This window comes from Myxine glutinosa, chromosome 9 (assembly GCF_964187855.1).
Source record: "Myxine glutinosa chromosome 9, kmMyxGlut1.1, whole genome shotgun sequence".
Classification (NCBI taxonomy): Eukaryota; Metazoa; Chordata; class Myxini; order Myxiniformes; family Myxinidae; genus Myxine; species Myxine glutinosa.
The window spans coordinates 106709593-106723148 of NC_136269.1; the positions used below are offsets into that span (position 1 = coordinate 106709593).

The 13556-nt window shown below is 48.2% G+C and overlaps 2 protein-coding genes across 4 annotated transcripts in view; both read left to right on the top strand.

The window, feature by feature from the left end:
- LOC144893653 (uncharacterized) overlaps nucleotides 1-13556 on the top strand; it is a 1023192-nt gene that overhangs the window by 473602 nt on the left and 536034 nt on the right. The gene's annotated exons all lie outside the window — the stretch shown is intronic.
- Nucleotides 1500-13556, top strand: part of LOC137435116 (gephyrin) — a 279017-nt gene continuing 266960 nt past the window's right edge. For 2 of the 3 annotated variants that reach the window (XM_068128600.2, XM_068128601.2), the window contains exon 1: nucleotides 1500-1723. In XM_068128600.2, the coding sequence (XP_067984701.2) occupies nucleotides 1663-1723 (61 nt within the window). In that variant the 5' untranslated portion in view covers nucleotides 1500-1662. Of the gene's footprint in view, nucleotides 1724-1898; nucleotides 1910-13556 lie in introns of those variants that run through there. The other variant, XM_068128602.2, reaches the window with a different exon arrangement.

Below are 13556 nucleotides of genomic sequence, written 5' to 3' on the forward strand. Positions count from 1 at the left end.
CTTCTTCTTCCTCTTCACATTCGGTCGCTTTAGAGGTTTCCATATTGAATATCTGTGGCGCGATTTTGGCCAACGTTCAGGAATCGGGTTAGTCAGGGTAACTGTTCGGGTGCGGCAGCCATCCGCTCGGCCAATTAACATCCTAGCCGCGTCCGTAACAATACTATAAAAAAAAAAAAGCACTATGCAACTACATCTATAAAGTACGTACTATTATATTAAAAAAAGCACAATGCAACTACGTCTATAAAGTACGTACTATTATTAAGAAAGCACTATGCAACTACGTCTATAAAGTGCGTACTATTATATAAAAACGCACAATGCAACTACGTCTATAAAGTATGTACTATTATTTTAAAAAAGCACTATGCAACTACGTCTATAAAGTACGTACTATTAAAAAAAAAAGAAAAGCAAAATGCAACTATGTCTATAAAGTACGTACTATTATATAAAAAAAAGCACAATGCAACTACGTCTATAAAGTACATACTATTATTAAGAAAGCACGATGCAACTACGTCTATAAAGTACGTACTATTATTAAAAAAACCACTATGCAACTACGTCTATAAAGTACGTACTATTATAAAAAAAAAACTACTATGCAACTACGTCTATAAAGTACGTACTATTATTTAAAAAAAGCACTATGCAACTACGTCTATAAAGTACGTACTATTATTTTAAAAAAGCACTATGCAACTACGTCTATAAAGTACGTACTATTATATTTAAAAAACACGATGCAACTACGTCTATAAAGTACTTACTATTATAAAAAAGCACTATGCAACTACGTCTATAAAATACGTACTATTATAAATTACCCCCACCTCGAGTGGCCTTGCATGCTTTGTGGTGGAAAAAATCCCATAAAATAAAAAAAAACTTTAAAAAGCACCAAAACACCCCACAAAGGCCAGCAATCATTGGTTGCTCTTTCTTGGTTGTTGTTGTTGTTGTTGTTGTTATCAATTTTGTAGATTAATTATAGGGCCTATCCGTTTTAAAGTTGTGAAAATATTAATAATCCGGCTATCGGAAGTTATCATGGTATAAAAATAAAAGGGGCATTATATCTTCTATAGGGTTAAAATGTTCATGGAATATGGCAGATTTTACAAGGAATTTAAGTCTGCATTGCACGAGTGTTTGCCAACACAAACACTAAATGACGTCATCTAAGGTTAGCTCCACGAATCTTCTTCTACTTGCTCAATGTATTATTTCCCTTTGCTTGTAAATGTGACAGTGTTACTGAGGATGCATCGCCCTGCTTCAATATGCAGGGGTTTTTGGCGGGATGAAAGATAAAGAATAAAAACTGTGACGATGATGCACCTGCTTTTTTTTGTCCAACTCGGGGTATCCCCCATTGCCATTGGTTCATTCGCGGCTGGTACTGCAAGGCAATTGGTTGAGGGTTCACGGCGTGCGCTTCTGATTGGCCGTCGCTCTCGCTGCGCGCGTGGGCGGCCCGCCCCTCCAAAAGCGTCGGGAACCCGCTCCTGCTTCCCTTCGTTCCTTCGTCTTCCCGTGCTCTGATTGCTTTCCCCTTCCTCCTTACCAGGTCCGTGTATCTCTCCTTCCTCCCATCCGCAGCTTGCGTCCTTCTCCTTCTCTTTCTGCGTCTTGATTTGCGTCCTCGTGTAGCCAATGGCTGGCCACGGCGCACTGGATCCGTCCACGCTGCCAGTGCGCGTCGGAATTCTAACCGGTAAGCTGGAGGAACCGGAGCATGCGCATGTTTAACTAGTAATGAGGAATATGGGAAGCTTGAGACATTGTCGGTCACATCTGTGAGTCATAGATCAATGGGAATACCCTCCTTTATGTGTGAGCATGCAGTGTCGCTGTGTGTTCACGTGCATGGACCACGAGTCCACCCACGATCCATCAGCTGGTAATAGAGACCACGTGGTTCTTACGACCATCCTTGTAAACATTTAATTGATGGTTGCTCTGATCGTTTCGTCATCGTGCTGTATACATATGAAGACCTGCTGTATATATCTAAATATAGGTTTAAGATGGCTTTCCAGGATGTGCTATGTATTTATACCGACACTGGACGCTGGAGGGCATTTGTTATTGTACAGGCAGGTTAATGGCTGCGAGGATGTAGGGATAACTTGATCCAACCACGTTTCTCCTATCCCACGCGTTTCTGGATGCATGGGGAGTGTAAGAGCGGAGCCGTCGCTGCGAGCACGGGGAGTGTAAGAGCGGAGCCGTCGCTGCGAGCACGGGGAGTGTAAGAGCGGAGCCGTCGCTGCGAGCACGGGGAGTGTAAGAGCGGAGCCGTCGCTGCGAGCACGGGGAGCGTAAGAGCGGAGCCGTCGCTGCGAGCACGGGGAGTGTAAGAGCGGAGCCGTCGCTGCGAGCACGGTGCGTGTAAGAGCGGAGCCGTCGCTGTGAGTCACGGTGCGTGTAAGAGCGGAGCCGTCGCTGTCAGCACGGTGCGTGTAAGAGCGGAGCCGTTGCTGTGAGCACGGTGCGTATAAGAGCGGAGCCGTCGCTGTGAGCATGGTGCGTGTGAGAGCGGAGCCGTCGCTGTGAGCATGGTGCATGTGAGAGCGGAGCCGTTGCTGTGAGCATGGTGCATGTGAGAGCGGAGCCGTCGCTGTGAGCATGGTGCGTGTAAGAGCGGAGCCGTCGCTGTGAGCATGGTGCGTGTAAGAGCGGAGCCGTCGCTGTGAGCATGGTGCATGTGAGAGCGGAGCCGTCGCTGTGAGCATGGTGCATGTAAGAGCGGAGCCGTCGCTGTGAGCATGGTGCATGTGAGAGCGGAGCTGTCGCTGTGAGCATGGTGCATGTGAGAGCGGAGCCGTCGCTGTGAGCATGGTGCGTGTAAGAGCGGAGCCGTCGCTGTGAGCATGGTGCGTGTAAGAGCGGAGCCGTCGCTGTGAGCATGGTCCGTGTGAGAGCGGAGCCGTCGCTGTGAGCATGGTGCGTGTAAGAGCGGAGCCGTCGCTGTGAGCATGGTGCATGTGAGAGCGGAGCTGTCGCTGTGAGCTTGGTGCATGTGAGAGCGGAGCCGTCGCTGTGAGCATGGTGCGTGTAAGAGCGGAGCCGTCGCTGTGAGCATGGTGCGTGTAAGAGCGGAGCCGTCACTCTCAACACGGTGTTGCTTCTTACGACTGGAGGAGACGACACTTCGATTCCTCAAGCAATGACAACTGTCCAGACCTGCCTGACCAAAGGGGTGCAGTGCAACACACCTCAACCACATCTTCAACCACAACCTCAACCACATCCTCAACCACATCCTCAACCACATCCTCAACCACATCATCGAGATACCTCTACCACATCTTCGAGATACCTCGACCACATCTTCGAGATACCTCGACCACATCCTCAATTACATCCTCAACTACATCCTCAAGTACATCCTCAACCACATCCTCCACCACATCTTCGAGATACCTCGACCACATCAACTACCACAGCCTCAACCACATCCTCAACCACATCCTCAACCACAGCCTCAACTACATCCTCAACCACATCCTCCACCACATCTTCGAGATACTGCTACCACATCCTCAACCACATCCTCAACCACATTCTCCACCACATCTTCGAGATACCTCAACCACATCCTCAACCACAGCCTCAACCACATCCTCCACCACAGCTTCGAGATACCTCTACCACAACTTCGAGATACTGAACATGTTTTGGGCCTGTGTTCGGCCCTCCTTCTGTCCCACTTTGGTACATGTTAAATTGTATCCGAGTTAGTAAAATGTTGAACCCGCAGGTTTCTCCATTTATAGGATAGCAAGTGACACTTTGTTTCCAGTTCTCCTGCAAGCCCCCAGTTTTCAATGATTGTAACTAAAGTGATTCTTTGTAGCAAGATGGCAAGCTTGTCACAATTGGGCAATTCCAGGAGATGATCTTTCCCAATACAGTACACACTATCATGTCAGGCTGAATAAACAACTCGCCCGGCTCAATAACAACTTGCATGACTGACCTCTGCACCGTAGTAGTGAGGAAGGGAGTATGAGGAGAATGTGGATGAGAATTAAGGAAATTGTGGTGGTTATGATTTGTGACTGTGTTTGTTGGCAATGTAAGAGGAGGAAAGAAAATTGTGGTTCGCATGACCTTCCTGCCTAAGACTTGCCCTTAAGTGGAGCATCTAGATTGGGTCTCTTGGGTCGTTGATAAGGTATAAGAGGTTGTTCAAAAAACGATTTATTCAATGACAGGCTGGATCTACTAATGATGAGCGCTGCATCACACAGCACACCGCTCTCAAATCGTATTTATTGTTGCAGATTCCTAGGGTGTACAACTGTACATGGATGTGCTACCCATGGGGGTGCATTTTCCAAAACCACAACAATATCTATAAAGTGTGTGTGTGTGTGTGTGTGTGTGTGTGTGTGTGTGTGTGTGTGTGTGTGTGTGTGTGTGTGTGTGTGTGTGTGTGTGTGTGTGTGTGTGTGTGTGTGTGTGTGTGTGTATATATATATATATAAGCGTCTTTGGGCTTCTTGAAAAGCGCTATATAAAATAAATGTACAGTGATCCCTCGTTTATCGCGGGGGTTACGTTCCAGAACCCCCCGCGATAGACGAAAATCCGCGAAGTAGCGACCATATTTTTTTTTTTAATATATATATATTTTAAAGCATTATGAACTCCCCACACTCTTATTAACCTTTCCCATACTCTTATAAACACTTCCTATACTCTTAAACACTTTTTACACTCTTAAACATACGTAATTTTAACAACATATAAAATTCTAATGGGTACTCACCATTGAAGATACTGTAGCTACCCATGGGTTCCCCAAGCAAGACCAGCATCAGAATCTCCTTGCTCCAGCCGGTGACGTCACCGGCGGGGATTCCCGGCGCGAGAGTGGCTGGTCACGTGACCGCTAAAGCGTGCCGCGCTTTGCGGGTATAATCAGCTACACCTGTTGATCACGTGACCACCGAAGCACGCCACGCTTGAGAGGCGTGGCTTTCGGTTTCTGGTTGTGCTTTATAATGCAGCCCGATAAATGGGCTTTTCAGTGTTCCCGAGTTGGTTTTGAGAATAAATATCTTCTCGGACGAGTTTGTGTCTTGCCCGTCATTTCGTCCGTATCAAGCAAGAGCCCCGGCTCTTCAATACTACAACTTGCGTGATGAAGATGATGATGAATTAGCTGTGCAGTACTGATGACGATGAAGGTGATGACGATGATGAATGTACTGGCGTTTTCCATACGCACGACTCTTTGTCTACCCTTCTACTGTACACTATGTACAGTATTTTATTTCTTGTAATATGTTTTAAATACTGTATTTTTCTTATTTCTTTACGTTTTTTAATTTTTTAGGCTAGAAAATGCTTATTTTACCACAAAAATATTTAAAATAATAGTATATAAAAATACATTTATACCGCAAAATCCCGCGATATAGCGAAAAATCGGCGATATAATTTTACATATACTAGCGAGAAAAACCCGCGATGTACCGAAGCCGCGAAAAGTGAACCGCGATATAGCGAGGGATGACTGTATTATTATTATACATATATATATATATATATATATATATATATATATATATATATATATATATATATATATATATATATATATATTTATATACAGTGGGGAGAACAAGTATTTGATACACTGCCGATTTTGCAGGTTTTCCCACTTACAAAGCACGTAAAGGTCTGTAATTTTTATCATAGGTACACTTCAACTGTGGAAGACGGAATCTAAAACCAAAATCCTGAAAATCACATTGTATGATTTTTAAGTAATTAATTTGCATTTTATTGCATGAAATAAGTATTTGATCACCTACCAACCAGTAAGAATTCCGGCTCTCACAGACCTGTTAGTTTTTTCTTTAAGAAGCCCTCCTATTCTCCACTCATTACCTGTATTAACTGCACCTGTTTGAACTCGTTATCTGCATAAAAGACGTCTCCAGACCGTCTCCGACCACAAAGACCGCAAAGACCGACCGCAAAGCCGTCTCCAGACCTGTCCACACTCAATCAGACTCCAACCTCTCCACAATGGGCAAGACCAGAGAGCTGTCGAAGGACATCAGGGACAAATTTGTAGACTTGCACAAGGCTGGGATGGGCTACAGGACAATAGGCAAGCAGCTTGGTGAGAAGGCAACAACTGTTGGCGCAATTATTAGAACATGGAAGAAGTTCAAGATGACAGTCAATCTCCCTCGGTCTGGGGCTCCATGCAAGATCTCACCTCGTGGAGCCTCAATGATCATGAGAAAGGTGAGGGATCAGCCCAGAACTACACGGCAGGACCTGGTCAATGACCTGAAGAGAGCTGGGACCACAGTATCAAAGAAAACCATAAGTAACACACTACGCCGTCATGGATTAAAATCCTGCAGCGCACGCAAGGTCCCTCTGCTCAAGCCAGCGCATGTCCAGGCCCGTCTGAAGTTTGCCAATGACCATCTGGATGATCCAGAGGAGGAATGGGAGAAGGTCATGTGGTCTGATGAGACCAAAATAGAGCTTTTTGGTTTAAACTCCACTCGCCGTGTTTGGAGGAAGAAGAAGGATGAGTACAACCCCAAGAACACCATCCCAACCGTGAAGCATGGAGGTGGAAACATCATTCTTTGGGGATGCTTTTCTGCAAAGGGGACAGGACGACTGCACCGTATTGAGGGGAGGATGGATGGGGCCATGTATCACGAGATCTTGGCCAACAATCTCCTTCCCTCAATAAGAGCATTGAAGATGGGGCGTGGCTGGGTCTTCCAGCATGACAACGACCCGAAACACACAGCCAGGGCAACTAAGGAGGGAGTGGCTCCGTACCAAGCATCTCAAGGTCCTGGAGTGGCCTAGCCAGTCTCCAGACCTGAACCCAATAGAAAATCTTTGGAGGGAGCTGAAAGTCTGTGTTGCGCAGCGACAGCCCCGAAACCTGAAGGATCTGGTGAAGATCTGTATGGAGGAGTGGGCCAAAATCCCTGCTGCAGTGTGTGCAAACCTGGTTAAGAACTACAGGAAACGTCTGATCTCTGTAATTGCAAACAAAGGTTTCTGTACCAAATATTAAGTTCTGTTTTTCTGATGTATCAAATACTTATTTCATGCAATAAAATGCAAATTAATTACTTAAAAATCATACAATGTGATTTTCAGGATTTTTGTTTTAGATTCCGTCTTCCACAGTTGAAGTGTACCTATGATAAAAATTACAGACCTTGTCGTGCTTTGTAAGTGGGAAAACCTGCAAAATCGGCAGTGTATCAAATACTTGTTCTCCCCACTGTATATATATATATGTATTGTTGCGGATAAGGATGTTGGTTTGCCGAGCGGATGGCACCGTGGCCTAACAGTTACCCCGATTAACCCGATCCCCGAACGTTGGCCGGATCGCGCCACAGATATTCAATATGGAAAAGACAAAAGCGACACGGATGTGAAGAAGAAGAAGAAGGCGAAAAGGTTGGAAATACGAATATAATTTATTTACTATTTACAGGCTCAAAGAAACCAAGGAGAAGGAAAGATAATAAAATAATATACAGAAGATGTTTAGAGACACAGTGCAACGCTAGCTTATACGAGCTTAATTAAATACCCAGGGACAAAACAAACAGAACAAACTCACGTACACAAGAAGGATGGAAAGGCAGGAGGTGGATGGCTGGAGGGAAGGGAAGGTCCACTGGTACTGCAGCACGATCGGCACGTTTGGCAGCCGCCGTTCCTTCGCGGCCCTGCTCAAAACCGCCGTCCAGGCCCCAAGCGGCTGTTGAGTGTTGTTGCTGCTGTGGCCGCCGCTGCTGCTGCTGCTGTGGACGTCACATGCTTTGCCAGGACTACAACAGGCTTTGTGCTTCCCTGGATGATGATCTCCTTAATGTTCTCTATGTTCTTTTGCTCACATGCCAGCCTCGGACTCTGTTCGGAAAAGCACCAGCTCAGGAACAAACATCGGTCCACTTGATCAGCCGTTGCTGTGTACAAAGCCTCCTTGGGTGATCTCAATGTACTCTCGCAGTTGGTTCTCTCCCTCCTCACCATCGACAACTGACGACCAACCCCTTGCTTCTTGCGCGCGCGCCTTTATAACGCCTCCGGCGATCAAGCCGCCAGCCTTCAGGACACGCCCATCGGTGTGCTCACCTCGGCCCTGGTTGGTCGCGCGACCCTCTGGCTCCGCCCTTGATGACGGGTGGGCACGCCCGTCTTCCCCGACCCGAGCACATGTTCAATGGTGGTTTTGGAGGGGATGTAATTTGCAATCGAGGCTTGGCAATGATGAAAGGGGAAATGGAGGTTTTGGGAATGGGAATGATGAATGAAGGGAATCTATCTATTTCACTTGGTGCAATGGAGTGTCATCTTAATGGGAGACAAGGCCTTACCCTAATACACATAATAAAGATATAACTATCGAACAGGGGTATTCTATGATTGGCTGACGTGTATGCTTTATGGACTAATTATGGGACGCCCTTTGACCTTTACACTACGGAGGTATTTACAAGGAATCATTACATTTTACAGAGGGTGATATTTACAACAATTTACTATACAATACAACACAATAAAAAAAACACAATCCTCATATCCACAACACTATATACTGTATATATACTGTATATATATATATATATATTGTTACGGATCGCGGATTAGATGTTATTTACCGAGCGGTGGTATTGCCGCGACCTAACAATTCCCCCGATTCTTCCCCAACTCACCCGATTCCACCCGACGTTGACCAAGTCGCGCTATGCTAAATCAATGATTTGGAAAGGACACAACGACTGGGATAAATGAAACGACACAAGGGGTACAGTTCTCAAGACCTCCGGAGGAGGATATAATTGGTGGTGGAGAAAAGGGGTAGATTACAAGGTATGAGGTAAAGCACAGAAGAGATAGGCACTTAGACACAATCTTATCTATCCCAGACAGACCACAGACAAACGGAACAAGACTGACTTACACAGGGATTGATGGCAGGGAAGGACAGGCAGTCGATAGCACAAGGTGCACCTTGGCTCGGGGACAGGATACAGCTCAGTCTTTGGGAGGTCTCTCGGCGCTCGGAGGGTGCGTCCTTTCTCCTTCAGCTCTGCGCGCATCTGACGTCACCTCCCTCTTCCTGCGCATGCTCAGCGGGGGGTGACACGCCCTCGGCTCGTTGGCTCCGCCCCAGATGGGATCGGTCCGCCGCTTCTATTGGGTGCGGGGTTTGCCGGGCTCCGCCCTTGACGAGGGGCTGACAGCGAGCCCCTACTTGGTAACCCCGTCGAGCACATGGTCGATGGCGGCTCGCTGGAAAGGCTTGGTGCCCTCCCAACATCCCCTACCAACCAAGCCGGAGTGAGGACGCGCACTCCCCGCGCCGCCGCCGCTGTTGTTGTTGTTGCTGTTGCTGTTGTTGTTGCTGTTGCTGAACCGTGAGGAAGAGCTGCGGGGAGGTATTGGGAGGTCCTAAACTTCCTAATGGTGCCATACAATCACATTCTGGTGCAACGAAGAGTCAGAGTTAATGGAAACGAGTCCTTAACTGACATAAACTAAGAATAACTAGCAAGATGTCCTATAGTTGTCTACGTGAGATGCGGTGGACCTGGATGCGACATTTAATGGGGGAAATAGGGGGAGGTCGGGTCTACAGAGTGTTGTTTACAGGAAATGGGACTAGGGAATGGGGGATTGGGGATAGTTGGGAAGTATGGAAGAAATAGGGGAATATTTACAAGCGGATATGGATGGATGCCAATCTCATATCCGCAACATTGCACCCTTCTCGACTTCGGGGCGCCCCGACCCGATAAATTTTTACTTACTTTAGTGTGGCACTCAGATGTAGTTCCCTCTACTATTAACTCAACCCTGAGTGCGACAGTTTTACAGATGTTCACAAATGAGTAAATATGTCCCCCTGCGACGTTGCACCCTTCTCCTCACAGAAACACATCCACAGGATAACCGAATCGCGGAAAGCATCCTCAAACTAAACATACAGCCGGTAGGGAGCATTATTTACACAAGACTGATATTTACACTACGATCCAGGACCTGTTCTTTGAGGAACACATGCAGATGTTATGCATAGAGAGAGAGCACGCATGCCAGCATCGATACACCAACCCACGAGTGCCCTGTGGCCCTACGGCCTTTAATAATGTGCAGAGCACCCCATCCAAGCACCAAAAGCACCACCCCATACACACAGTCAGCACCATCCGGTGCACCAATAAAGTGTTCAATACAAAAAATGCACAATTAAGTGTCCATGGTCACCGGTGGTGTCGCAGCCGGCCGATGTTCTGCCGCTGGTCTTGCCTTCCTGGAGTGCACTTGGCCTTCTGGCTTCTTTAAAAATAAAGAAAGGCGCCAACCGCGTCCATTTCTAAATTGTGGCCATCAGGGGGCCAACTAAAAGTGGTTCACCTGTATGGCATAGGTGCCACGTTGACCCATAGGTCCATCCACGGGTGGTGCTTGCCCGCAGAAGAACTGCGGTCCATTGTGGGCGGCCACAAAAATTGCCGTCCATATGGTGTATCGATCCAGGCAGCAAGCAGCGAAAGTACAGGCCCACAACTGCGGAGCCAGCACCTCTCTCTCCTCTCTCTCCGCCCCAAAGCCAGATCCTCGGAGGTGGGAGACAAAAGAAAACAAGTGAGTAAGGTGGTAAGGGCGCAAAAGTGCACGCAATACAAGGTAATGCACACTGGGGGCACATGGGAACCAGGTGAGACAGGTACGTTCCTACCGTACGCCCCCCCCCCCCCACCAGGTAACCTACATTGCCCCTCCCTTACCCCTTACTGTATCCACAAAACACAACACTACCCATAAACATCTACTTTACACATCAACAAACGTCCCTACTGTCTTCCCCGTTCCTCCCATAAACCAAATTCGTCTTCTCTCCCTCCTAACCAATCAAATTTGCCATTTCCAACTCTCATCAAAATTTGCCATCTCCAATTCATCATCAGTCCCTCCTAGGGAGGGAGAGATGGAATCACCCCAATGTCTCATCCACGTCGTGATGCGTCTCACAAATCCACACAGCAATTCTCATTTCCTGCAACACAGAACAAAGGAACACAGGTGTGGAGTCATCATCACCACAGATAAGTGGCTGCGTATGGTGCGACAGGTTCATCAATCCTAACTATTTCCTAAATGACTTTAACAACTTTACATTACCCGGGGTCTTTCCCTGCCAATCCATTGGCCAACTTACACTATGGGTTCTAAAAACCAATTCCCATTGACCAAACTGTGGTGCTTCTCAATTTGGGGTCTCACTCCCCCGATTCATCTCCCGGTGCCCTCGCACAATTTCTGGGCTGTGACGTGTAGCTCTCCCAGCAGGTCTACCCACCTGCACACCTCCACCACTGTAGTTGCCACCCGAGCTTACCTGCTCCTCACCCTAACCTAACTAACTGGGGAAGGCCCTCTCGCACCCTCACCCCCTCAGTGCCCTCTCTGGCACGGGCTGCCCGATCCACACCCGGGATCCTCAGGCACCCACTGACCCTAACGGCTCCCAGAGCCCACCTGCGGCCTCACCTGGCCGACATCCTCACAGTGGTGGAGTGCCCAAACCAACTACACACACTAACAGGCTACACGCCCAGCCATTTCCACAACACTAATGCACCCATCCACAATACCATTCTGCAACCGCACCACAAATGCCAATATCCAACCACAATTTACCTATACCCTCTACCTAACACTTACACTACCCGCCCCGGGTACTCGTGAAAGGGGTCCACTCTTCCCCCATCCACACCTTCGCACCATGCACACCACTCCGTACCACTTACTCCAACTCTCTCCACACCACTCATTCCAATACTCCATGTATTCCACACACCTGTACTTGCACACCTGTGCTCTCATACTTGGTGCCGCCTGCACCCTCCTTTCTTCCTGGACCATTTGGTCATCACAATACACATCACCATCACTCACTCATACACTGCTCCATACACCTGTTCAGTTGCACACCTGTGCAATCACACCTGTTCAATCCTCAAACACACGGCATCATCTCATCTAACTACTCCCCTCTGAAACTTGCGCTTCCCAGTCGCCCCTTTAAACTATTGCGCTCCCACGTCATTATCATCCACTCTACTCTACCTGCGTCCCCACTACAGGTGTCATTGTCACTAACTAATCTTAACGTTACCTAATGTCATCTTCTAGGGCCCTACACACAATATCCTAACCCACCCGGGCTAGTTTTCACTGCCATCAACCCCATAAGCTAGTGCTCCTTTGCCCCCCGTTTGTGAGGGATGACAGAGTTGCCATCCCACTACATCGGGCATCTCCCACTACCAATTTTGCACATCAAATTTCAACAAATCAAAAATTTGCCAATCACTACCCATCATCTGCCAATCATTACTGCCAATCCTTTGCCAATCATCAAATTTTGTTTTTCTAATTTCGGGGCCAAAACACTATCCTCGTCATTACAGTCTACTTACTAATGCCTCTCGGTGCGCCAATTCCCTTCTAAAGCTCGGCTTCGTACAGCCGAGCAATGAATGCGGGTTGTTTTGTGCCAGCGGCTGGATGCGTCCGGCACTCGGTGCAGGGAAGGAGGTTTACCCGGGCCGAGATCCCACGCACCACCTCGGCGTGGAGCCATCCAATGTCCCGATCTCGACCTGCCGGCACGTCTCAACAAAAAGTGGTCGCCATGACGACCCTTCCTATCGAGCTGCCCGCTCCGCCTAGTGGAGCACGGACGCGGCCGTTTGAAGCGTGGATCACGTACGGCGGTCCTTTCGAACCCGCCGTGGCTCGGATCCCCGCTGGTTCTCGCGGCACGCGAAGCCCGGCACGCACCGAGGGCCCGATTCGGCTATAAGTCGCTCTAACCGCTAACCCGGTTACCGTCGATGCTTCACCTGCATGCTTACACGCATACGCTACCCCTTTCTTGCTCATACCTCCAGCTGTTCCCATGCTCCTCGTACCTTTCCTTACACACCTCGGTACACTCATTCCACTCACAGCCTTGGTCACACACCTGACCACCGAACATTTTGGCACACTTCGTTGTTCGCACACCTCACCAACACACCTCTTCGCGCCCCTTCCTCGGTCACCTCCTCTGTGACAATCACAGGTGTGCTTTCACTCGCACACCCAACCACGTGCCGCACGACCAACTCAAGTGTGCATTCCCACACACGCTCTACCATTCCAGGTGTGCATCCTTCCATTCCAGGTGTACATCCTCGCTCACCTGTCACAACCAACTCACGCTCCGTGTCACTCTCACTACTCTCACCTCCACTCTCGGTCGCGCACTCACCCTTACTCTCGACAGCGCACTCTTTCCTCATGCACCCGTCCGTTACACACCTTTCTCGCGCACACTCTCCCGTTACACCGTCTGTAACACTCACCACAGGTGTACACTCTTCCTTACTTTTGACAGCGCACTCTTTCCCCATGCACCTGTCCGTCACACATCTTTCTCGCACACCCTCTCCCGTTACATCCTCTGTAACACTCAC